Genomic DNA, 26175 nt, shown 5'->3' with positions numbered 1-26175 from the left:
AGAGCCCTTGGGTATGTTAGGGCAGAAAATATTAGCAAGCACAAATGCCATCTGAAATGTCTTTTTAAGATACAAGGTGCAAAGCACAGGTCAGTCCGTGATGTACGATTTCATGGCTCCTGTCTCGCTGTACATCTCACGTTCGTGCATTGCCTTCTCAGACTGGGCAAACAAACAAGTGCAATGCCTCCCCTCATGACCCCGGTAGAGGCTGGTAACCCCCAGCAAGTTTTCTTGGAGAACTTCATGGGAGGCTTCATGGAGGGCTACGCTGGGCAAGGGTGGTGGGCACCGATGGCCAACGGTGGCCACCATCCCCAGTACCAATACTCCAGGTCATGCTCCAGCTCCAGGGAGGGGAGCATTTAAAGACAAAAGACGATCTTCTCTGTTTTCTACTTAAAAAAAAATTTAAAGTAGAGAAAATGTTGTAAGAATCATCTTTTAAAGTGTTTCGGTGGTCATGCACAGTCTGGCGTGTGAACTCATCCCAACTCATGCCCTGTACCCCAGGCTGACTTCCTGGCAGTGGAGATGCGGCGAGGGAAAGTGGCCTTCCTCTGGGATTTGGGCTCCGGGTCCACACGTTTGGAATTTCCAGACTTCCCGGTTGATGACAGCAAATGGCACAGTATCTATGTAACCAGGTAGCAGAGAAAGTTCTTTCTGAGCATCTCGCATCTTATAAGTAATTACATGTTTGTAACATCGTATAACTGTCTTCGAAATTTCTGGGAAGTCAGTGAAAGGATACTTGGTTTAGATTAACTATAGAAATAATTTTTTTCATCATTACAGAAGAAATAAAGTTTGTTAGCAAAACCAACAATCAAAAGAAGAAAAGAGTTAAAAGTTTATGTTGCCTTGAGAATGTTAGGTCCAAGTCTGAGGCAGCCAACCCAGTAAAATGTTTGCGCCCCAGCAGTGGGGAGTAAAGTGCAGCGTGGTGGAGATGCCACGTGGCTGGCAGTGGTACAAGTAGGACAGAAGATGAGGGTACAAGTGGGGGATGCGTTTTCTCAAAATTCAGGCACGAAGCAAAATTCTTCGTTTTAAAGCCCCTTTCCAGAGGCAACTGCTGTTAAGTGGCTGTAGGTATGGCTTTCTTTTCACTTTTCTGTAATATCATGGTTGGTGATGGTGTGTTACTGGAAATTTCTGATTTTTACTTTGTTATTTGAAAAAATGGGGTAATGATAAAGGCAGTAGACCGTTCCAAATATATTTAGTTCATTATCTGAAACTATTTTAAGCACGGAGGTAACGTGATGGAATTTATGTTTTAAGAAGAAATACTCCACAAGATTTTGGAGTGCAAACTAGGGGCAGGATGGGCAAGACTGGAAGCAGGGAGACCAGTTGGAGACATGGGCAGAAGCAGGTGGAGGCTGTGTGTGAAACAGATGTGTGTGTATGTGGACCAACTTGCAATTCTGCAGGTGCTCTCTTTGCAACTCTGTGACCCTTAGGTTTGGAAACATTGGTTCGGTGAGTGTAAAGGAAGTGAGCGCATCTCAAAAGCCACCACCAAAAACAAGTAAATCCCCTGGAACAGCTAATGTTCTGGATGTAAACAATTCAACACTGATGTTTGTTGGCGGGCTTGGAGGACAGATCAAGGTAATCTTCTGAACATTCATCTCAGCAGTGCTGGTTGGTTGATTTAACCAGTGTAGAAAATGAATATGTTTAAATGTTTGAAAATATTCTAGGCAGATGAAGATTTTCCTGCTTCTGTTATTTCGTTTAAGGACAGTTCATCTGCAGAGTTGGGTTGGTTTTGTAAAGGATCATGCTTAATGGATAGCATAAGGGAAAAGAAGCCAGTGGTTCATTTTATTATTTGGTTTTTTCCCCCAATTATAAAAGAGGAAACTCAATATTCCACATGAATTTCTGTGAACTCCCTTTATCTCTATTCTGACCCTAGTGGTGGACTAATACTAATTAGCAGTTAGCAGAGGAGCCCATCGTATATTTTACTACATCAGTTACCCTCTCACCCAATAACGTTCACTCACCTGGACTTGGGTCAGTGCTCTGAAATGAGAGTAAGGGTCCCAGGTCCCGGCAGGCCCTCACCACTGACCACATTCTCTGGGTCTCTTTCCTCATTAGTTAAAGGGCCTTCTCTCCAGTGACCCTAGTAACTGACATGACCTTTGAGATCTTGTCCTGCTGTGTTCATTCTAGGATTCCAATTCATAATTGGAAGGAAGTTCAGTGATTACAAACTGGTCATTTTCCTGGATGTTGTTTTCTCAAATTTTGGATCTGTTAGATTTGAGCTCCCAAGGAGGAGTTTTGTGCACTTAGAGAATATATTTCTTTTCACCACATATACTTGGAGTATGTTTGTTTGTTTGTTTACATTAGAAGTCTCCTGCTGTGAAGGTTACCCATTTTAAAGGCTGCATGGGAGAGGCCTTCTTGAATGGACAGTCGATTGGCCTATGGAACTATATTGAAAGGGAGGGAAAGTGCCATGGCTGCTTTGGAAGGTAACGTGCCCCATGAGTAACACAGAAGATGCTAACATGCACGGTAACCCTGTCCCGGGAGAAGGTTAGAGTTGCAGCATTTCCCAAACTCATTTGACCCTGATCTCTTTTTAAAAAGCATTCCAGAGCTGTTTATGTTCCATAGAACATACTTTGCAAGTGCTGAAGTAGACACAAATAGGTGCTTTATGTCTACATTTGTAAATGGATTAAAACTGTCTTCATTTTAGATAAGTGCCCCTACCTACTAGCCAAAAACTTTAGCTCAGTGAGTTAATAAACTACTCCTAGCAACAGAATCCATTTGAGCGGCCAGTAATTGGAATTCATTGCGCTTTTTACCTTTGTGTGTAATTTTCCATTATTAAATCATTAGCATGGTCCATTGATGTCCTTTAGATTTAAAAACTTTTTTTCTTATAATCATTTACCTTTGATTTATATTACCAAGTAAGCTGATTTTTTTTATTCTTCTTTGAATATACTTACACTTCTCTAACATGGTGTCAGCATATGTTCATAATTATGAACAATCTCTCAGATCCTTCAAGGATAGTATAAAATAAACCATTGATTCTAACAGTTCACATCTAAATATGGGGAAAAAAACTTTCATTTAGTCAACAGGCCTTATTCTTTTTTTTTTTTTTTTTTTCTTTTTGCGGTATGCGGGCCTCTCACTGTTGTGGCCTCTCCCGTTGCGGAGCACAGGCTCCGGACACGCAGGCTCAGCGGCCATGGCTCACAGGCACAGCCGCTCCGCGGCATGTGGGATCCTCCCGGACCGGGGCACGAACCCGTGTCCCCTGCATTGGCAGGCGGACTCTCAACCACTGCACTACCAGGGAAACCCAGGCCTTTATTCTTGTGTTAGTTTTGAGAGGCTGTTGCAATAGAGCATTGGCTGCATGGCTGACCTTGACTGGACAGTCATCTGTTTCTGGGCCCTCTGCTCGGTACTGGTGATGGCAACATCAGTCACCCAGGCTTATCTCCTTCAATGTCTCATGGTCTACGTAAAATCAACTAAAATACTTCTTTGTGGTAACATAAAAAAGAGCTCCGCGCTGTAGGGGCGATGGTAGGTAGAGCATCCTGGGCGTGGGGCCCGAGTGATGCCTCCTCACTCACGGGACAGCTACACGGAGTCTGACAGGTCCCCCCTTCTCATGGGTGCCAGCTTGGATCAGAGCAGTCTAGTCATTCTTCCAGGGTCACGGGGCTGAGAGCTGGGAGGGAGGGTGTCTGCCCGGTCCTCCTGACCGCAGGGCTCCCCCCGGCCTCCCATAAATGCTGGGCGCTGGAGGAGAGCCAGCCATGAAGTGCTGTGGCAGACCCTTTGTCATTTGTCCCGGCCTCTTACCCAGGCAGGGGCCTGGAGCTGCCTTCCTGAGGCCCAGCTGGGGAAAGGCATATGGGCCTCATGGTTATAGAACGGAAGTCTGACCCACAGGGGACGAGCCCCAGAAATGTGCCGCTGACCCGAGGGATGTGAGCCTTCTCAGGAGAATCGCATTCAGTCATCGTTTCCTTTGCATTCATCCCTTTTGGTGGCCACCTGACTGGGGCAGGCCCTGCTGAAGGAGAGAAGCCAGAAGCAAAGACTCAACCTCCCTGAGAACAGAGAACTCCTGAGCTCTGGGGAGGGAAAGGGCAGACGGATTTCTGGAATTTCGTTTGAAACCTGGCTTTGCATTTTCTTGTGTGTGTTCTTGGGCAAGAACTTAATCTTTGAGGCTCAGCTTTTAATAGGCAAAATGGGACCCCACTAGGACCTCTGAACACAGTACAATTCTCAGAGCTAAACCAGACTGAACATTTGCTATGTACCAGGCACCGTTTAAAGAACTTTACATGTATTAAATCATGTATAGCTCTTCCAGAGAGGTTCTAGTGTTACCCCTATTTTACAAATGAAGGAAATGAGACACAGAGGGGTTAGGTAACTTCTCTGAGGTTACACAGCTAGTAAGTTGGGGAGCTGGGATTTGAACCCTAGCAATCTGGTTCTAGAGTGTGTGTCCTTAGCTACATGAAACCGGTTGCCAAAAGATAAAGCAATGGGACATGCTTCTAGGAGGCCAGAGTTTTAAGGATTAAATAATTGAGAATTAGGCCACAGTTTGTTTATGCAGAGTGCATTTCCCTAAAGTTATACTTCCTTATAAGAGATCTCAAGACGGAAATTTTTAGAAAAAGCAGGACTGTAGAAAGCTATAAATTTAAAAGCTCAGGTTTTACAAAGCACTGCTACATTTTGTTTTGTTAATGGAAACAGTTTCACTGTTGGGTTATTCTGTTCCTGCTTGGAGATGTGACACAGAGTGGTTATTGCACCTTCAACTGGGAAAAATGCAAATTCTTACCCCAAAACACCCTAATCTAATTCCCTCTCGAGCCCTATGACATTCCAGAAAAGTACTTTTTGAACATAAGAATATGTTCTAAGTACTTTGTACCTGAAGAGTAAATCAAGTCAGTTTTTTGAGACGTTGGGAAAACTGGAAAACACTTATCTAAGAAGTGCTGGCGTCCATGGTATATAACTGCTGTAAGCTCGTCCTGCAGATTTTTGAGATTCTTTTTTGTCAATGATATTTTTGCAAACTGATCCTTTTGGCACATTGGTACATATTTGTTTTCCACCATTAGTCCAGTTTAGTTGAATTAGTTAAAAATGAGCATAAGGTGATACATGCCAGTAAAAAAATTTATTCTGAAAGTGCTGGAATTAAGAAAGGACATTAAAGGAAACTAGACATTAAGGGACATCAAAGTCACATTAAAGAGAATTAGAACAAATGAAAATCCAGTCACTAAGTAGAACTGTTTATAGCAGTAATCCATCCTTTGAGGGAATTTCTTTTTACTACAGTGAACACTGCCCATGTTAACTTTCATTTCCTTACAAGGCAACTGGGTGCTTGTCTCGCATAATCTCATGGGGAGCATATTTTAAGATATTATGACTTACACTTGTTATCAATTTATGGAAATAAATGCTCTATCACAACTTTTGTGAGGAAGAACTCAGTAAGAGTATCATGTATTCTATTTAACTACCTTCCTAAGAATAGATTGTATTTCACCTTCTCTCCTTGCAGCCCCCAAAATGAAGATGCTTCCTTCCATTTTGATGGGAGTGGGTACTCTGTCGTGGAGAAGATGCTCCGGGCTACTGTGACGCAGATAATTATGCTTTTTAGTACCTTTTCACCTAATGGGCTGCTTCTCTACCTGGCTTCAAATGGCACCGTAAGAGTCTGTGGGGCCCTGCACCCTACTGTGTATATACAGCTGGATTGCTATGAGGATATTTACGTTTAATGATTGTTTTATGAGCACATGCTAGTATAATATGTATGTATGTATGCCGTATCAGTCCCCCTTTTTAAATGATTTATCAGTACAAAACTATTGAAGAATGTTTGGAAAATGTAGAAGCGTATCAAGTAGAAAATAGCTTCCTATCATTATAAATATGAGTTGAACATTTATTATTAAATTTTGAGCTTGAATAAGACGTCTTGTTTTACTCACTCTGACCACCTTATTTGAATTCCGTTGCAGGAAGTTCACGTTCTTATTTTTATCTTACGTGCTGCTGATTTTTCTCAATCTTCTAGTTTTATTTTTAGGATTGGCCCAGTTGTCAATCTAAATGAAAAAAATAGAGATTCCACTTCTCTTCCTGCATTGTAGATTTTGATGACCATGAGTTTATCTGACATATGTCTGTATATTATTCTAGAAAGCCTTTGTGGACACTTTTAATTTTGGACTGTTGGGCCAGATCCTGTTTTCTTAGTTTGACTGTAGGAGGTTTCCGCCATCCCTGACTTGAAGAGAAAGGAAATATTGTGATAATAATGGAGCCTTGGGTAACTCTTTTCTTTATTACAGAAAGACTTTTTATCCATCGACTTGGTCGACGGCAGAGTTAGAGTTACAGTTGACCTGGGTTCTGGGCCTCTTGCTCTTACTACCGACAGACGCTATAATAATGGAACCTGGTACAAAATTGCCTTCCAGCGAAACAGAAAGCAAGGTAAATGCACAGGTAGACGGACAGAATGTCGGTCGCCCTCATAGGAATAGAAATCTTTCCAAAGTCGGCAGTCTTTTTTTACTTTAGCTTTCTAGGTATTCTTAAATGATATTCTAATCAAAAGCCATTGTTTTCTTTGGAATACTAAGCACCAGGATTCACATTTTGCTGGAGGAATATTCTAATTCTCTGTCTATGGTTTCCAAATGCATTTTAACGTTAAATGCTGAATTGGAATCAAGGATCAAATTGATTGTTTTCTTTGACACACATACTGCTACCATTTAGCATGTATATTCTGGATTTATTGACTTTTGTAAAGAGGGTTTTCATTTGTCTTTTAACAGTCAAGAACATCCCCTGGTCAAATTTGCAGAATGTAAAAGAATATGTCTTTGTAAATGACCTTTGTTATACGTCTGTGTTTACTTTATTGTAGAAAATGACTCATTTTCTTGTCTATTCCTCTTGATCTTCTCTAGGACTCCTAGCAGTTATTGATGCATATAACACCAGCTACAAAGAAACCAAGCAAGGGGAAACTCCAGGACCATCTTCTGACCTCAATCGTCTAGATAAGGATCCAATTTATGTGGGTGGATTACCTAGGTCAAGAGTTGTAAGGTATGATATCACATTGCAGAATTTCCATGTCCCTAATTACCAACTGCCTTAGTTTCCGTAACAAAAGTTCCACAGACTGGGCAGCTTAACAACAGAAATGTGTTCTCTCACAGTTCTGGAGGCTACAGTTCCAAAATCAGATGTCAGCAGGGCCGCTTCCTTCTGAGGATTGTGAGAAAGAATCTGTTCCATTCTTCTCTCTGAGCTTCTGGTAGCTTCAGGCATTGCTCAGCTTGTAGGTGGCATTCTTTATCTGTGTGGACACGCTGTCTTCCCTCTGTGTGTGTCTCTCAGTGTCCAAATTTCCCCTTTTTATAAAGATACCAGTCATACTGGATTAGGACCTACCATACTGACCTCACCTTAACTTGATTACAACTGTAAAGACCCTATTTTCAAATAAGGTCACATTCACAGGTACTGGGGGTTAGGATTTCAAAATCTTTTGCTCGGGGTGGGGAAACACCATTTAACCTATAACGTTCTGTTTTGATTAGTATGCCATATAATTGGGAAGTAAAGAAAGCCTTCTGCAGTAGAATTTATGATTTTCTGTTTATTGCCTACAAAACATCTAAAACTTGTGACTGTGCAATACTTGGAGACCCACTTTCCATCACACGGCACGCTCCTGTCCAGACATTCTAGAGTGGTAGAATCTTTTTGGTGACAAAAAGAAAGGAGTCATGCTTTCTGCAGACTTATCTGGATTCCCCTTTTGGTGATTAGAATGAATAATGTATGTGAAAGTTTAAAGACCAGCATCAGCAAGTTGGATTAAAGGTAGCAGAGGAGAGATGCACTGATTCTTGTTCTTGTTTAGCTTTGTGACTTTAATAATTTCATAAATTTTCTGTAGTTTACTGTCCTTAGTTTTGTAATTTTGGACTGGGGACAAAGAAAGCTCCAAGTGTCTTTCACACCATTATAAAAAAGGCATATATGGCCAGCAGTCAAGGCAGCCTAGCTTCCAGGGAGTGGAATCACCAAATGTCCAAACCGAGTCACTCAGCCCCGTGGTTTTCAAATGTATATTTGTAGCAGTACCTCATCTTCAAGCCGGGTTCTTATACAGAAGTGCAGCCACTCCAGTTGCTATGGGTTGAGCAGCCCAGAATCCACTTCCTGACACACCCCTTTCTCTGCCAGAAATGTGTGAAAGTTCCAAGGAACATAGTTTACAACCACAGCCACCCACCTTCAGGGTCTTGGAAATAAATGTCCCAAAACTTCAGGGGAGTTGGTCGCTTGTCCCAGGTCTTACCCCTCTGCCAAGGCAGAGCCAGGACTGGAAGCCTCTCCCCTAATCCCTGATTACAGATGTCATTCCTAACATAGTGGCATTGGGGATGTTTCTGAGGTTACAAGCTGTGTTGTAATTCATTTGTTCTTTACCTAAATGGTACACAGTGTAGACCCTGGAGAAAAGGACAGAGTCCCTTTACTAGGAAGACATCTCAAATCACAGACTTTCATGATAGATGGGTCTTGGGTATCATCGGGGCCAGTCTCCTCATTTACAATGGAAGAAACTGAGATTCGGAAAGGTTGAAATTTGCCCTAAATCATGTGGTTTCTTAATGGCCGACAGCTCATTGCACAGCACAGAGAAAAAGTGAGATATGACATGTAGCAAGAAGCCATGTTCCTGCACAGTTCTCCTGTCACTAGCTGATGCTTCAGGGTGTAACTGGGAGATGTTCAGTAGTCTCCATCATTTGGAAATGTTAGCCTGAGTACATTGAAGCTCACCTCACCCAGCAGAGTGGCAATTTCTGTTAATAAAAATATGGAATTGGCTTAGTATCAAAGAAATAAGGGTTCTGGATAATCCCAGACTTCACCAAATGCAGTTATTTCCTTCAGGAGGAAGTGCATGAATATGTGGTATGGACAAGAGCCGATGCTGTCTCTAACCAAGAGATCCTGGGAAATCACACTGCCCACACTTGCCCCCGTTGGGAGGTGAATGTTTGCTCTACACGGAGACTGGATTGAAATCTAAGTGCTATAATTTCCTTATGGCAGTGCACTGTCTCTCTTATAATTAGCCTCTGTTTTAGTGAGTATATCTAAATGGTAATGACTATAATAGTTTCCCTTAAAATATTAATCATGCTTTTATCTAGGGAGCCATCTAGGTAATCAGCCTCACTAAATTCAATCCCTTTCTTTAGTCCTAAGGAGAGTACGTATTTGACCTGAATTCTCACCATCAATAGTCTTGTTAGAGGGAGATCTAGACATTTATGAGAATGACACATGGAAAGAGATCTTTCTTATTTGTAGGTCCATTTTTATTTCTTCTTTCAAAACTGGAGTTATAAAATCCAATTTTGTTGCTGTTGTTCTCTTGCCCTTCCCTACAGGAAAGGTGTCACCAGCAAAAGCTACGTGGGCTGTATCAAAAACCTGGAAATATCTAGATCGACCTTTGATTTACTCAGAAATTCCTACGGAGTGAGAAAAGGCTGTATACTGGAGGTGGGAAGTGTTTTATTAATATTGGGATGAGTTTCTATAAATGCCCACTGATTTACTAACATAATAAGGCAACAGGATCTAAACCAGGGGTGTGAACAGAAAAGAGGTGGTGGGGAAAACGGCAGCAGCCTCCAGGGTGGGAGGTTCAGCATGCGGGTGGGCCTCACGGTGCTTTCTCCTCTCCTTTGTGACCAGCCTGTCCGAAGCGTTAGCTTCTTGAGAGGTGGCTACATTGAATTGCCACCCAAGTCCTTGTCACCAGATTCGGAATTGTTGGCAACATTTGCCACCAGGAACAGCAGCGGCATCATCCTAGCTGCCCTGGGCCAGCATGGGGAGAAGCAAGGTCACCGGCAGGCCCACAAGGTGAGTGGCTCAAAGGCTCTCAAGCCAGGAGCTCAGGAAGGAAATGACTTCAGGAAACACTGGATGGAAGATGACTTAGTCATAACATGTATTCTACAACACGTGTGCCTGGTTGTTAATGGGTGTGCGTTTTTAATAAGTAAAAGTGATTATTGCTGAATGTCTTTCCCTTACAAATCAGCGGTCTCTTTGTGTTGCATAATCCATCTTCCTTGTCTAGCCATTGAGAAGAAAGATCCTTGCTGTCTACCTAGGATTCTTATAGGATAGGTGATATTTACCTTTCCTCTGCTTGAACTTTATATATTATGTAATTTGACGAGATTCACAGAATACTAATGTATTAATGAAGTAGAAGCCATGCAGCTACAGTTTAGAGTACTGTTCTCTACTGTGCAAGGTATTTTACAGACATTGCTGTATAATTATTACAGCCACACTTCAGGGTGAATGCTGCTTCCTATATTTTGCTGAGGGAGAAATGGATTCAGAGAGCCTGGCTAACCCGCACAAGATCACACAGCCGTTATTTCAGAGCCTGACCTGGAACACCAGTCTGTAGACCCCAGATACCTCACAAGACACTGAGTGAAGGTCTGACAAGGACAGATTGGTTTATGGGCTCCACCAATCTTTTTTCCTTTTTTTAAGTTGAGATGAAATTTACATAAAATAAAAGTAACCATTTTTAGGTGAAACAGTCAGTGGCACTTAGTGCTTTCATAATGTTGTGAGGCCACTTTCTCTGTCAAGTTCCAAAGCATCTTCATCACCCAAAAGAGAGCCTATGCCTGTTAAGCAGTCGCTCCCCATTCACCCCCTCCCCCAACCTTGGCAACCACCAGTCTTCTTTCTGTATCTATGAATGAATGTTCCTATTCTGTATATTTCATATAAGTGGACTCGTATGAGTGATATTCTTTCTTTTGCTTAGCATGCTTTCGAGGTCCATCCACATTGTAGTATGTATCAGCACGTCCTTCTTTTTCATGGCTGAATGTTATCCCACTGTATACAGAGCATAATTTATTAGTTCATTGATGGACGTTTGGGGTTGTTTCTACCTTTTGACTATTGTGAATAATGCTGCTATGAACATCTGCATACAAGTATTTGTTAGAGTACCTGTTTTCAATTCTTTTGGGTATATACCTATGGGTGGAATTGCTGGGTCATATGGGAATTCTATGTTTAACTTCTTGAGGAACTATCAAACTGTTTTTCTCCACCAATTTTAATAGGACCTCTTGTAAATCAAAATTTGCTACTAAGTCAGCAAAAAGGAACAGTGTCATCCAGTGCTGGCAAGACCTTGTGAAACACTCCCATTCCAGTTCTGCTGGTGGACCTCTCTCAATGTGGCAAAAGAGTGTTAAGAGCTTTAAACATTTTCAAACCTTCAACTCTTTAATCCCACCTTTAGAAATCTTAGAAAAATTTCACAGGCAAAGAAAAAAAAACAAACAGTTAAATGTTCATTACGTATGGTAATAAAAAGTTAGAAACTACCTACATTTTTAAAAAAGGAATAGATCCCACAGTGAGATTTCACCTCACACCTCTGAGAATGGCAACCATCAAAAAAGATAAGAGATGGGCTTCCCTGGTGGCGCAGTGGTTGAGAGTCCGCCTGCCGATGCAGGGGACACGGGTTCGTGCCCCGGTCCGGGAAGATCCCACATGCCACAGAGCGGCTGGGCCCATGAGCCATGGCCGCTGAGCCTGCACGTCCGGAGCCTGTGCTCCGCAACGGGAGAGGCCACAACAGTGAGAGGCCCGCGTACCACAAAAACAAAAAAAAGAAAAGATAAGAGATAACAAGTGCTGGTGAGGATGTGGAAAAAAGGGAACCCTTGTGCACTGCTAGTGGGAATGTATAATATATTGGTACAGCCACTATGGAAAACAGTATAGGGCTTTCTCAAAAAATTAAAAATCACACTCCCATATGATCCAGCAATTCCACTTCTGGGTATGTATTTGAAGGAAACGAAATCACTACCTTGAAGAGATATCTATATCCTCTTGTTCATTGCAACATTATTTAACAAACTGAGTGTCTATCAGTAGACGAATGGATAAAGACGTGGTGTGTGTATATGTATACATATATATCAATATCTATCTATTTATTTATACAGTGGAATATTATTCAGCCATAAAATAGGAGGAAATCCTACCATTGAAAACAACATGCATGAACCCTGAGGGCATTACGTTAAATGAAATAGGTCAAAGAGAGAAAGACAAATACTGTATGATCTCACTTATATGTGGAATCTTAGAAAAACAAACTCATAGAGACAGAACAGATTAGTGGTTACCAGAGGTAGGGGCAGGAGAGAAGTGGGTGAAGGGGGTCAAGGGTACGAACTTCCAGTTGTAAGATAAGTTCTGGGGATGTGATGTACAGCATGGTGACTATAGTGACAATGTCATACTGCATATTTGAAAGTTGCTAAGAGAGTAGATCTTAAAAAGTTCACACTACAAGAACAAATTTTGTAACTATATGAGGTGATCATTTACAGTATATTCAAATATCCAATGGTTGTGTTGTATACCTAAGACTAACACAATGGTATATGTCAATTACATCTCAGTAAAATGGGAAAGGGAGAAACAGAACAATGACTTAACAATGTAACTGTTTGTTAGTACATAATGTAGCAATAAATAATAAGTATGAAGACTGTAGAAATGGAAATCTTTGATATGGTTAGTGATAATAGCATAATGCAGAATGTAAATTATGTCAGCAGAGGTTAGAAAGCAATATACAAAGTATAAAATAGTTGTTAGATGGTGATATTCTTAAAGAACTGCTTCCTTGGTGCCAATACTCCCACATTACCTTCATAAGATGATAATTCTTTAAATCCTATAGTAATGTCTTTTCTTTGGGAATTCTCTGTGTGACCTTCCCAGCCCTTCTTTTCCATCATGCTAATTGAAGGCCACATTGAAGTGCATGTTAATCCTGGGGATGGAACCAGCCTGAGAAGAGCTCTCCTGCATGCTCCCACGGGCACATATGGCGACGGTCAAGAGCATTCCATCTCCTTGATAAGGACCGGGAGGTATTTGCGTCACCTTACGAAGGGCCCCCAGTAGGAGGCCTGTATGCAGTGAAATGATTGGGATAATCAGTATGATGTCATCCAGAGTCTTTATAATTCCAAAATAATTCTAGAAGCTTGATAGAATACCTCTTTGGAAAACAATTTGATCTGTTTTGTAATAAGATATTTGCAGAATTTTCATAATTGAACAGCCTTAAACCTGCCCTTTTCTGGGGCCCGGCATAAAGTGTCTTTACACTGGAATAATTCTGTGTCAAATAGTGTTACAGTATTAGTAAATTCTAATAGTGAATGGTAAAATAGCAAATAGTGACATAGTAAATATTAAAATGTAAACAGTGAAATAGTAAGCAGTGTCATAGCAACATTTCTATATAATTTCTCTCCAAAAGTGTAGACCAAAAGTTTTAAAAAAACACTGCACATTTTGTCACAGGTAAAGAAGTAAAAGATTCTCTCCAAAAAGCAATTGAACTGAATAATATTTAATCACATTCCATTCAGTTTTGGAGAACGTTTACCTGTAAGTTTTAATATTCAAGATTCACTTTTTTATTCACACACATGTTAAATGTCATGTTAAAATGTATCTTCAAGGCACTTTTATAATTCAGTAAAAACTTGCTGGAATTAGATATTAAAATGGACAGTTATGTTTCATTATATTCGAAAACCTTTATTTTCTCCTTTAACCTTTTAGAATTATCACTGTCCAACTGGATGAGACAGCTCCTGTGGAAATGAAGCTGGGCCCATCAGCAGAAAGCAGGACAATAAGTGTGTCCAACCTGTACATAGGTGGTGTTCCAGAGGGCGAGGGGACACCCATGCTGAAGATGAGAAGCTCATTCCATGGCTGTATCCAAAACCTGATCTTTAACATGGAGTAAGTGTGACTGTGCTCTCAGCATGATCTTGCACTTCCTGATCTTTTAATGCCCAGTACTGACACTAACCTGCAACGTAATTTTGCTGTTTGAGATGGCCCCAAATTCTACAAGTTCCCGAATAACAAGTGAATCCCGTGTTCTATAAACTCCCCCAAATGGCTTTATTAGACTAGAATGATGGAAAAATCTGGTCATCATGCATGAGAAAAAAACAACCACTAAACATTAGTTCCATAGTACTGTCAACACACAGCAGGGGTCGAATACATTTTGGCATGCTTTTTTCTTTTAATATCTTTATTGGAGTATGATTGCTTTACAATGGTTTGTTTCTGCTTTATAACAAAGTGAATCAGCTATACATATACATAAATACCCATATCTTCACCCTCTTGCATCCCCCTCCCACCCTCCCTATCCCACCCCTCTAGGTGGTCACAAAGCACCGAGCTGATCTCCCTGTGCTATGTGGCTGCTTCCCACTAGCTATCTGTTTTACATTTGGTAGTGTATATATGTCCATGCCACTCTCTCACTTTGTCACAGCTTACCCTTCCCCCTCCCCATGTCCTCAAGTCCATTCTCTGCATCTGTGTCTTTATTGCTGTCCTGCCCCTAGGTTCTTCAGAACCATTTTTTTTTTTTAAGATTCCATATTATGTGTTAGCATATGATATTTTTCTCTTTCTGACTTAGTTCACGCTGTATGACAGACTCTGGGTCCATCCACCTCACTACAAATAGCTCAATTTCGTATATTTTTATGGCTGAGTAATATTCCATTGTATATGTGTGCCATATCTTCTTTATCCGTTCATCTGTTGACAGACACTTAGGTTGCTTCCATGTCCTGGCTATTGTAAATAGAGCTGCAATGAACATTGGGGTACATGACTCTTTTTGAATTACGGTTTTCTCAGGATATATGCCCAGTAGTGGGATTGATGGGTCATATGGTAGTTTTATTTTTAGTTTTTTAAGGAACCTCCATACTATTCTCCATAGTGGCTGTATCAATTTACATTCCCACCAACAGTGCAAGAGGGTTCCCTTTTCTCCACACCCTCTCCAACATTTACTGTTTGTAGATTTTTTGATGATGGCCATTCTGACTTGTGGGAGGTGATACCTCATTGTAGTTTTGATTTGCATTTCTCTAATGATTTGTGATGTTGAGCATCCTTTCATGTGTTTGTTGGCAATCTGTATATCTTCTTTGGAAAAATGTCTACTTAGGTCTTCTGACCATTTTTGGATTGGGTGGTTTTTTTGATATTGAGCTGCATGTACTGCTTGTAAATTTTGGAGATTAATCCTTTGGCAGTTGCTTCATTTGCAAATATTTTCTCCCATTCTGAGGGTTGTCTTTTGGTCTTGTTTATGGTTTCCTTTGCTGTGCAAAAGCTTTGAAGTTTCATTAGGTCCCATTTGTTTCTATTTCCATTTCTCTAGGAGGTGGGTCAAAAAGGATCTTGCTGTGATTTATGTCATAGAGTGTTCTGCCTGTGTTTTCCTCTAAGAGTTTTATAGTGTCTGGCCTGACATTTAGGTCTTCAATCGATTTTGAGTTTATTTTTGTGTATGGTGTTAGGGAGTGTTCTAATTTCATTCTTTTACATGTAGCTGTCCAGTTTTCCCAGCACCACTTATTGAAGAGGCTGTCTTTTCTCCATTGTATATTCTTGTCTCCTTTATCAAAAATAAGGTGACCACAGGTATGGGGGTTTATCTCTGGGCTTTCTATCCTTTCTATCCATTGATCTATATTTATCTGTTTTTCTGCCAGTACCATACTGTATTGATTACTGTACCTATGTAGTGTGGTCTGAAGTCTGGGAGCCTGATTACTCCAGCTCCATTTTTCTTTCTCAACATTGCTTTGGCTGTTCGGGGTCTTTTCCATACAAACTATGAAATTTTTTGTTCTAGTTTTGTGAAAAATGCCATTGGTAGTTTGATGGGGATTGCACTGAATCTGTAGATTGCTTTGGGTAGTACAGTCATTTTCACATTGTTGATTCTACCAATCCAAGAACATAGTATATCTCTCCATCTGTTTGTATCATCTTTAATTTCTTTCATCAGTGTCTTATAGTTTTCTGCATACAGATCTTTTGTCTCCTTAGGTAGGTTTATTCCTAGGTATTTTATTCTTTTTGTTGCAGTGGTAAATGGGAGTGTTTTCTTGATTTCACTTTCAGATTTTTCATCATTAGTGTATAGGAATGCTAGAGATTTCTGTGCATTAGTTTTGTATCCTGGTACTTCAGCAAATTCATTGATTAGCTCTAGTAGTTTACTGGTAGCATCTTTGGGATTCTCTATGTCACTGCAAACAGTGACAGCTTTACTTCTTCTTTTCCAATTGGATTCCTTTTATTTGTTTTTCTTCTCTGATTGCTGTGGCTAAAACTTCCAAAACTATGTTGAATAATAGTGGTGAGAGTGGACATCCTTGTCTTGTTCCCGATCTTAAAGGAAATGCTTTCAGTTTTTCACCATTGAGAACAATGTTGGCTGTGGGTTTGACATATATGGCCTCTATTATGTTGAGGTAAGTTCCCTCTATGCCTACTTTCTGGAGGGTTTTTATCATAAATCGGTGTTGAATTTTGTCAAAAGCTTTTTCTGCATCTATTGACATGATCATATGGTTTTTCTCCTTCAATTTGTTAATATGGTTTATCACATTGATTTGCATATATTGAAGAGTCCCTGCCTTCCTGGGATAAACCCCACTTGATCATGGGGTATGATCCTTTTAATGTGCTGTTGGATTCTGTTTGCTAGTATTTTTTGTTGAGGATTTTTGCATCTTTGTTCATCAGTGATATTGGCCTGTAGTTTTCTTTTTTTGTGACATCTTTGTCTGGTTTTAGTATCAGGGTGATGGTGGCCTTGCAGAATGAGTCTGGGAGTGTTCCTTCCCTCTGCTACATTTTGGAAGAGTTTGAGAAGGATAGGTGTTAGCTCCTCTCTAAATGTTTGATAGAATTCGCCTGTGAAGCCATCTGGTCCTGGGCTTTTGTTTGTTGGAAGATTTTTAATCACAGTCTCAATTTCAGTGCTTGTGATTGGTCTGTTTATATTTTCTATTTCTTCCTGATTCAGTCTCAGAAGTTTGTGCTTTTCTAAGAATTTGTCCATTTCTTCCAGGTTGTCCATTGTATTGGCATATAGTTGCTTGTAGTAATCTCTCATGATATTTTGTATTTCTGCAGTGTCAGTTGTTACTTCTCCTTTTTCATTTCTAATTCTATTGATTTGAGTCTTCTCCCTTTTTTTCTTGATGAATCTCACTAATGCTTTATCAACTTTTTTATCTTCTCAAAGAACCAGCTTTTAGTTTTATTGATCTTTACTATTGTTTCCTTCATTCCTTTCTCATTTATTTCTGATCTGATCTTTATGATTTCTTTCCTTCTGCTAACTTTGGGGGTTTTTTATTCTTCTCTAATTGTTTTAGGTGTAAGGTTAGGTTGTTTATTTGAGATGTTTCTTGTTTCTTTAGGTAGGATTGTATTGCTGTAAACTTGCCCCTTAGAACTGCTTTTGGGGCATGCCATAGGTTTTGAGTTGTCATGTTTTCACTGTCATTTGTTTCTAGGTATTTTTTGATTTCCTCTTTGATCTCTTCAGTGATCTCTTGGTTATTTAGTAGTGTATTGTTTAGCCTCCATGTGTCTGTATTTTTTACAGATTTTTTCCTGTAATTGATATCTAGTCTCAGAGCATTGTAGTCAGAAAAGATACTTGATACGATTTCAATTTTCTTAAATTTACCAAGGCTTGATTTGTGACCCAAGATATGATCTATCCTGGAGAGTGTTCCATGAGCACTAGAGAAAAATGTGTATTCTGTTGCTTTTGGATGGAATGTCCTATAAATATCAATTAAGTCCATCTTGTTTAATGTATCATTTAAAGCTTGTGTTTCCTTATTGATTTTCATTTTGGATGATCTGTCCATTGGTGAAACTGGGGTGTTAAAGTCCCCTACTGTGATTGTGTTACTGTTGATTTCCCCTTTTATGGCTGTTAGTATTTGCCTTATGTATTGAGGTGCTCCTATGTTGGGTGCATAAACATTTACAATTGTTATATCTTCTTGGATCGATCCCTTGATCATTATGTAGTGTCCTTCTTTGTTTCTTGAAATAGTCTTTATTTTAAAGTCTATTTTGTCTAATATGAGAATTGCTACTCCAGCTTTCTTTTGATTTCCTTTTGCATGGAATACCTTTTTCCATCCCCTTACTTTCAGTCTGTATGTGTTCCTAGGTCTGAAGTGGGTCTCTTGTAGACAGCATATATACAGGTCTTGTTTTTGTATCTATTCAGCCAGTCTTTGTCTTTTGGCTGGAGCATTTAATCCATTTACATTTAAGGTAATTATCAGTATTTATGTTCCTATTCCCGTTTTCTTAATTGTTTTGGGTTTGTTATTGTAGGTCTTTTCCTCCTCTTGTGTTTCCTGCCTAGAGAAGTTCCTTTAGCATTTGCTGTAATGCTGGTTTGGTAGTGCTTAATTTTCTTAGTTTTTGCTTGTCTGTAAAGGTTTTAATTCTCCAGCGAATCTGAATGAGATCCTTGCTGGGTAATCTTGGTTGTAGGTTTTTCCCTTTCATCACTTTAAATATGTCCTGCCACTCCCTTTTGGCTTGCAGAGATTCTGCTGAAAGATCAGCTGTTAACCTTTTGGGGATTCCCTTGTATGTTATTTTTCCCTTGCTGCTTTTAATATTTTTTCTTTGTATTTAAGTTTCGATAGTTTGATTAATATGTGTCTTGGTGTGTTTCTCCTTGGATTTATCTTTGTATGGGACTCTCTGTGCTTTCTGGACTTAAGTATTTCCTTTCCCATATTAGGGAAGTTTTCAACTATAATCTCTTCAAATATTTTCTCAGTCCCTTTCTTTTTCTCTTCTTCTTCTGGAACCCCTATAATTCGAATGTTGGTGCATTTAATGTTGTCCCAGAGATCTGAGACTGTCCTCAATTCTGTTGTTTCCTTATTCTGCTCTGTGGTAGTTATTTCCACTATTTATCTTCCAGGTCACTTATCCATTCTTCTGCCTCAGTTATTCTGCAATTGATTCCTTCTGGAGAATTTTTAATTTCATTTATTGCATTGTTCATCATTGTTTGTTTGCTCTTTAGTTCTTTAGGTCCTTGTTAAACGTTTCTTGTATTTTCTCCATTCTGTTCCCAAGATTTTGGATCATCTTTACTATTGTTACTCTGAATTCTATTTCAGGTCGACTGTCTATTTCCTCTTCATTTGTTTGGTCTGGTGGGTTTTTACCTTGCTTCTTCATCTGTGTGTGTTTCTCTGTCTTCTCATTTTGCTTAACTTACTGTGTTTGGGGTCTCCTTTTCGCAGGCTGCAGGTTTGTAGTTCCTGTTGTTTTTGGTGTCTGCCCGTAGTGGCTAAGGTTGGTTCAGTGGGTTGTGTAGACTTCCTGGTGGAGGCGAGTGGTGCCTGTGTCCTGGTGGATGAGGCTGGATCTTGTCTTTCTGGTGGGCAGGACTGCGTCCAGTGGTGTGTTTTGGGGTGTCAGTGACCTTATTATGATTTTAGGCAGCCTCTCTGCTAATGGATGGGGTTGTGTTCCTGTCTTGCTAGTTGTTTGGCATAGTGTGTCCACCACAGTATCTTGCTGGTCGTTGAGTGGAGCTGGGTTTAGCGTTGAGGTGGAGATCTCTGGGAGAGCTTTTGCCATTTGATATTATGTGGAGCTGGGAGGTCTCTGCTGGACAAATGTCCTGAACTCGGCTCTCCCTCCTCAGAGGCACAGGCCTGACATGTGGCCAGAGCACCAAGATGCTGTTAGCCCCATGGCTGAGAAGAAAAGGGAGAAAGAAAGAAAGGATAAAATAAAGTTGTTAAAATAAAAATTATTAAAAAAAAAATTAAAAAGTAGTAAAAGAAAAGAAACAAGAGGGCAACCAAACCAAAAAACAAATCCATCAATGATAGCAATTGCTAAAAACTAAAAAAAAAAACAAAAACAAAATGGACAGACAGAACCTTAGGACAAATGGTAAAAGCAAAGCTGTACAGACAAAATCACACAAAGAAGCATACACATACACACTCCCAAAAAGAGAAAAAAGAGGGCTTCCCTTGGTGGCTCAGTGGTTGAGAGTCTGCCTGCCGATGCAGGGGACACGGGTTTGTGCCTTGGTCCAGGAAGATCCCACATGCCGCAGAGCGGCTGGGCCTGTGAGCCATGGCCGCTGAGCCTGCGCGTCCGGAGCCTGTGCTCCGCAACGGGAGGGGCCACAACTGTGAGAGGCCCACGTGCCACGAAAAAAAGAAAAAAATAGAGAAAAAGGAAAAGATATATATATATATCTATACATAAAAAAAAGAAGAGAGCAATCAAATCAATTAACAAATCTACCAATGATAATAAACTCTAATTACTAAACTAAAATAAACATAAAACCAGAAACAAATTATATGCAGGAAGCAAACCCCAAGTCTACAGTTGCTCCCAAAGTCCACCGCCTCAATTTGGGGATGATATGGTGTCTATTCAGGTATTCCACAGATGCAGGTACATCAAGTTGATTGTGGAGATTTAATCCACTGCTCCTGAGACTGCTGGGAGAGATTTCCCTTTCTCTTCTTTGTTCGCACAGCTCCTGGGGTTCAGCTTTGGATTTGGCCCCGCCTCTGTGTGTAGGTCGCCTGAGGGTGTCAGTTCCCTGCCCAGACAGGACAGGGTTAAAGGAGCAGCTGATGCCGGGGCTCTGGCTCACTCGGCTGGGGGCGGGTAGGGAGGGGTACGGATGGGGGGCAAGCCTGCAGTGGCAGAGGCCAGCGTAACATTGCAACAGCCTGATGTACGCCGTGTGTTCTCCTGGGGAAGTTGTCCCTGGAACACGGGACCCTGATAGTGGTGGGCCGCACAGGCTCCTGGGAGGGGAGGTGTGGAAAGTGACCTTCTTGTTCCTGATAGCCGTGAGACTGGGAACCTGATAGGGCAGAAACGTCTATGTACTACTGTTCACAGCCATGTCCTCAGAAAGTGCCAACAAAGGACGTGCAGACGGGGGACATGTTGTAGAGTAAAGGGACATATGACAAGGGTAGTTCACGACTTCCTGGCAAAGGGAAGCTGTGAGAAAGAAGCCAGTGTTTCATGGAGGCTGCTGTGCAGCGCTGTGGGAGCCACAGCCAGCTTCTTGCCCTGAGGCAGCCCAGCCAAGGCTGCAGGAGCAGGTGACAGCATTTGAGCCGACTCCTGAGGGACACTCAGGAATGGCCAGGTGGACACGGGGTGGGGGGGGGATGAACTGCAGGGCGGGCAGACAGGGGGCTGCCATTTCAGGTAGAAGAATCAAGACGATAGATAAGGGAGGTTATGTGGACTTCTAGTCACTGGGAGACGGTCAATTTGGTTACTCTAAGAGAATTAATGTTTGTTTTTTAAAAAGTCAGGTTTATTGAGGTATAATTTAAATACAGCAAAATTAACTCTCTTAGGTGTACAGTTTGATGAGCTTTGACAAATACATAGTTAGATAAATACTACACATTTGATTGCCATCACCCCCAAAAAGTTTCCTTGTGCCCCTTTATAGTCAGTCATCTCCCACATGCTTAGTCCCTGGCAGCTGATAATCTCATTTCTGTCTCTATAGTTTTGCCTTTCAGAATTGTAGTGTGTAGATTTTTTAAAAATTAATTTTTGGCTGCATTGGGTCTTTGTTGCTGCATGCGGGCTTTCTCTAGTTGCGGCAAGTGGGGGCTACTCTTCTATGCGGTGCGTGGACTTCTCCTTGCAGTGGCTTCTCTTGTTGCAGAGCATGGGCTCTAGGTGTTCGGGCTTCAGTAGTTGTGGCACGCGTATATTAATGTTTTTTAATGGATTTTAAGTGTTCAGTAATCACATGACCTTGGTTCATGGGTTGGTTTGTATTATCTCCATTAATTTTGAAAACACTTTGTTTCTATCTAGACTTTTGGATTTCACTAGTGCCACTGGCTATGAACACGTGGACTTGGACTCCTGCTTGCTCTCAAAACAGCCAAAGCTGGCTCTCCACGGAGAGGACGGCGAACTCCTGCCAGAGCCCCAGCCTTTACCAAGTCCGGTAAGAAGGGCTTTCTTTAATTCTATGGTTCAGGTCCAGTCAGAAAAAAAGAGCACCACCCAGAGGACATTAAAATGGGGACCTCATGATAAATCCACAGGAGCACACAGAGGGAAGAGCCGGGCCGCCCAGGGAGCGAGTCTGAGCAGAGCGTCTCCCAGTGGGCACTGGAGCACAGAGAAGACAGGCCCTGCCAGGGAGGCAGGAAGGAGGGAGAGACATGCAGCTTCTCCCATTCACCCTCTAGCCTCCCAGCATTGCCTTCCATTGGCTGGATGAACCAGCTGGAAGCCACTTTCCAAAGGAATCTGGGAGTTACAGGGTCGCCCCTGTGATGAGAAGCAGGGGGGCAAGCGGGATGGCTCTCTGAGAAAACAGCATATCAGACATGGCAGAGTGTCCCGAGCTGCAAGCTCTAATGCTCGGGTGCGTCTTTTGGTTGCCACACAGCCAGCTTTGAGGCAGAGGCTTTATAAGGACTCAGTATCACTTTGGATTTAGTCAGAAACATGAAAATAAGTATTTATATAGGCCATCGTACATATCATTGTTGCTTTAAAAAAAAAGATTTGATTCATCTAGGAAAATCCAGTTTGATCAAGTATTTTTAACAGCAGCCATTGTCAGTTTTCACTTTTCTTTCCCTTTTCTGATTTCTCTACTTTCTTGGTTGAAAGTTTACTCTCTGATTTAGATGGCACAATCACACAAAAGCAGTACCTTGCAAGCAGGGCCCATCTTTGAGTTCAGGACAGTTGTCTTGGTAGCATCTGTCCACCGACCTGGAAAACTGAGTCTAAGGCCTCACTTGGTCCGGAGTCAGGGCACCTGCCCCTCCAGCCCAGCTCCTCCTGGCTGCACCCGCTCCTGTCTTGGTGGAACTGGCTCGGCCTGTCACCTGTGGGCACTTACAGCTGCCTGGTGCTTGTGAGGCAGGTGCTCCTGTAACCGCTGACATCCTCAGGCCCTCCCCAGGGCAGGGGTTTCAGGGGCACAGGGGCGCAGAGCAAGGCCTTTGCCCCTTAGGCCTGATGAAAATTCATGGGAATTTAGGTGAACTTGAGTGGGGCTGAGGTGAAAAACAAAAACTCTAATTGCCTTCTCAGAGAGATAAAGAAAGGGATGTGTAGTAAACTGTTCGAAGCAAAGAAGGTAAAATCGGTGCTGTGTGTTTGTGTTGCTGGTGCTCTGACACAGTTGCTTCTGAGATGTTTCCCTCGTGGAAAAACGCATCAGTGTTAGTGGGGGTCTTGGTCGTGTGTGGCTGAGAACCATGTGCATGTCTTACAGGAATTGTGTGTCGTGGACAGAGCCCCGGAGTACGTCCCCAACGCCCACCAGTTCGGCCTTGCAGGAGGCAGCCACTTGGTGCTGCCGTTTAATCAGCTGGCTGTCAGAAAGAGGTAGGCATTGCTCTGACGTCCTCATGAGTTATCTCACTGCTAGATGAGTCTAGGACGTATTCTTCAGCAATGGGTCTTTTCTAGAAGAAGCTTCTTGTGTTTCACCATGGAGTGTTCAACTTGCCACCATAGGGCAGCAGTGAGAAGGCAAAGAGGGGAAGGCAGCCTCTGTGAACCTCAGATGCTTAAATGTGATTAAGTGGGGTGCTGTGGTTTGTCTTTACCCCATCTTGATGATGGCTGGTTGCTGCCTGTCTGTGTGTATGTAGGAAAGCACGTAGGTATCTAAATCCCCCTTCCTTCTGGAATCCCAGGTTCTCTGGATCTATCATCTGGCCTTTGAACCCCATTCTACAGTAAGCATTCACTAATCTGATGAAACTGCCTACCCAAACTTTCACTGTGCCCCCAAATTCCTGATGCCACACCCACACCAGTCTGCACGTCCCCCCGGCCCTCACACATGCCTGTCCCGGGTACCCTTCTCCGTTCAGTGAAAGCGGCTCACATCCCAGGGATCTCATGACCGAGGACCCACAGTCCTCCCCGCTCTTCCTGTGGCTCAGCCCTGAGGTCCGCACCTTCAGGCCTGCCATGCTCTTGTGCCTCTGCCGTGTCATCTGAGCTCACCGCCCCAGCACACAGCTCGGCTCAGCGTCTTCTCTCTGCAGCCCCTGCCGTCGTTCCCCATGAGTTCAGCAGCCACCCAGCACCTCATCTTCGAGGTCCTCTGGCTTAGATCTGTCTTTTCGTCCTTCCCTCTGAGCCACCCTCTCCCATGCTCACACCCTTGAGTACTACATAAGTACCCACCCCACCTCCACAACCTCTACCTTAAGCATCCTACTAAACCCTCTTCCTCCTCCTTACTTCCGGCTCCAGCAGTCCCTCAACCACATCAAGACCCCTGAGCCCTCATGCTTCTCAGCATCATCACCCTTTTTCTATCTCCCACAGCACAGTTTACCCCCTTACCCAGATAGGTTTGATGCCTTTATTACAGGTGTTCCTCTGCAAACTCCCTTAACCCTCTCATCTCTTCACTGTGACGCCAGGTAAAGCCCATACGGGGCCTAATCCATGCCAGAACCCGAGCTGGTAGTCAGGGCTGCAGAGATGCATCTCTTTTTCCTACCTGGTTTGACTTTAAAGCTGTGGCCACAGATCTCAGATGGAACCTCCAAACTCCAAATGTATGGGGAGCCAGTATACGTCTCTAATACATTCACATTTTTTATTTTTCGTAGCTTCTTCTCTTCTTTCAAAACTCTATGCATCCCCACAGCTCCCTTCATGCCCCAGCTGCTGTCTTGCGTCACTGAGAAGAAAGAACCCGTTCTGTCCACCATCAGAAGGAGTACCCTGCCTCTGTCCCCCGCCCCTCCCCTGCCACATGGAGGAAGGGTTCTTGTCTTGCCCACTGGAGCCGTCACCCCTCCTCCCAGGACACGGGCAGCATCCATTTCTCCCTCTTTCATACCTGCTCCTGTCAGCACACAGAATCACTTCCATCACCCCGTCATCAGGGAGACCAAGGAGGAAACACTTGTACCGGAGACCGTCTCGGTATTTTACACACAAACCCCAACTTAGTCCTCGCAATTATCCTGTGAGGAGGGTATTATCTTCATTTTATAGACCAGGAGATTGAGGCACCTGCTCAGACTCCCATCCAGGTGCTTGTGACCACTGCCCGACTTCCTCTCTAGGAGTTCCTAACTTTGAAAACAGAAATGCTCTGGTACACTGCACACCCCAGCCCACCCCACTCAATATCCCGGCTCTGCTTCGCAGTGGAACGTCTTGGAAGAGTTGCCTTACGTGGCTGTCTTTCCCCGCCTCCCCTTCCCTCCTCTCCCCACCTGGTCAGCCTCGCCTCGCTCCTCGCCAGGTCATCGGAGCCCTGCTGCGGCCACGTCCATGCGTGGTGGTGCCACCCCCTCCAGGCGCTCAGCGGCATCAGCGCCCCGGGCCCCTCTGTGTCCTTCGCGGCCGAGGCGCCACGCTCCCCTCACCCCTGCCCCGCCCGCTGCTCAGTCTCCTCCTCTGCTCCTCTGCTATCAGAGGGGGCAGCGCCCCTCCCGCCTCCCCTCCACGGCACCTTCTGTGTTCCAGTGGCTGTGAAATGCCATCTGTTCGCACCAGCACCCACATCACTAGCTCTGAGCTCCACCCAGAACTCAGGGGCTGTACACCCAACCACCTGGACATCTCCACGTGGATGGGGACAGGCCTCTCAGCCTCAGTGCACCCAGAGAGAATTCACCATCTCCCCGAAACCTGCATTTCTGTAGGCGTCACCACCATTCACCTGGCTGCCCAAGGCCCACACCTAGAGCTTGTTCCTTCCCTTGCTCTCCAAATTTAGTCCCTTAGCAAGTCCTGAGGCTTCTTCATCCAGAATATTTCATGTGTTACTTCACCTCCTCCGCGTCCCCCCCCCCCCAACCACCCTGGTCTGAGCCCCAATCTGGCCTCTGTGGACTCTTATAACAGCTGCCAGCCTGACACCTGCTGTCACCCTGGCCCCATCCGATTTGCTTTTCACATCACAGGTTCTTTTTAAGATATAAATCCAGCCATGCCCATCCCCCTTCTTAAAACCCTCCCGTGACTTCCCACTGCACTTACACTGAAATCTGCCACGCTCTCCTTTCCCTGTCCCCGTGT

The 26175-nt window shown here is 42.9% G+C and overlaps 1 protein-coding gene across 1 annotated transcript in view; it reads left to right on the top strand.

The window, feature by feature from the left end:
• Positions 1-26175, top strand: part of LAMA1 (laminin subunit alpha 1) — a 148937-nt gene that overhangs the window by 114298 nt on the left and 8464 nt on the right. Inside the window, exons 47-58 of the mRNA XM_065889473.1 lie at positions 514-647; positions 1470-1620; positions 2377-2501; positions 5606-5756; positions 6405-6549; positions 7032-7173; positions 9543-9657; positions 9853-10023; positions 12952-13103; positions 13807-13992; positions 21967-22102; positions 23393-23505. Of these exons, the coding sequence (XP_065745545.1) occupies positions 514-647; positions 1470-1620; positions 2377-2501; positions 5606-5756; positions 6405-6549; positions 7032-7173; positions 9543-9657; positions 9853-10023; positions 12952-13103; positions 13807-13992; positions 21967-22102; positions 23393-23505 (1721 nt within the window). The remainder of the gene's footprint in view (positions 1-513; positions 648-1469; positions 1621-2376; positions 2502-5605; positions 5757-6404; positions 6550-7031; positions 7174-9542; positions 9658-9852; positions 10024-12951; positions 13104-13806; positions 13993-21966; positions 22103-23392; positions 23506-26175) is intronic.

The sequence above is a fragment of the Phocoena phocoena genome, chromosome 13, assembly GCF_963924675.1.
Source record: "Phocoena phocoena chromosome 13, mPhoPho1.1, whole genome shotgun sequence".
Lineage (NCBI taxonomy): Eukaryota > Metazoa > Chordata > Mammalia > Artiodactyla > Phocoenidae > Phocoena > Phocoena phocoena.
This window is presented reverse-complemented; position numbering and strand designations above follow the sequence as displayed.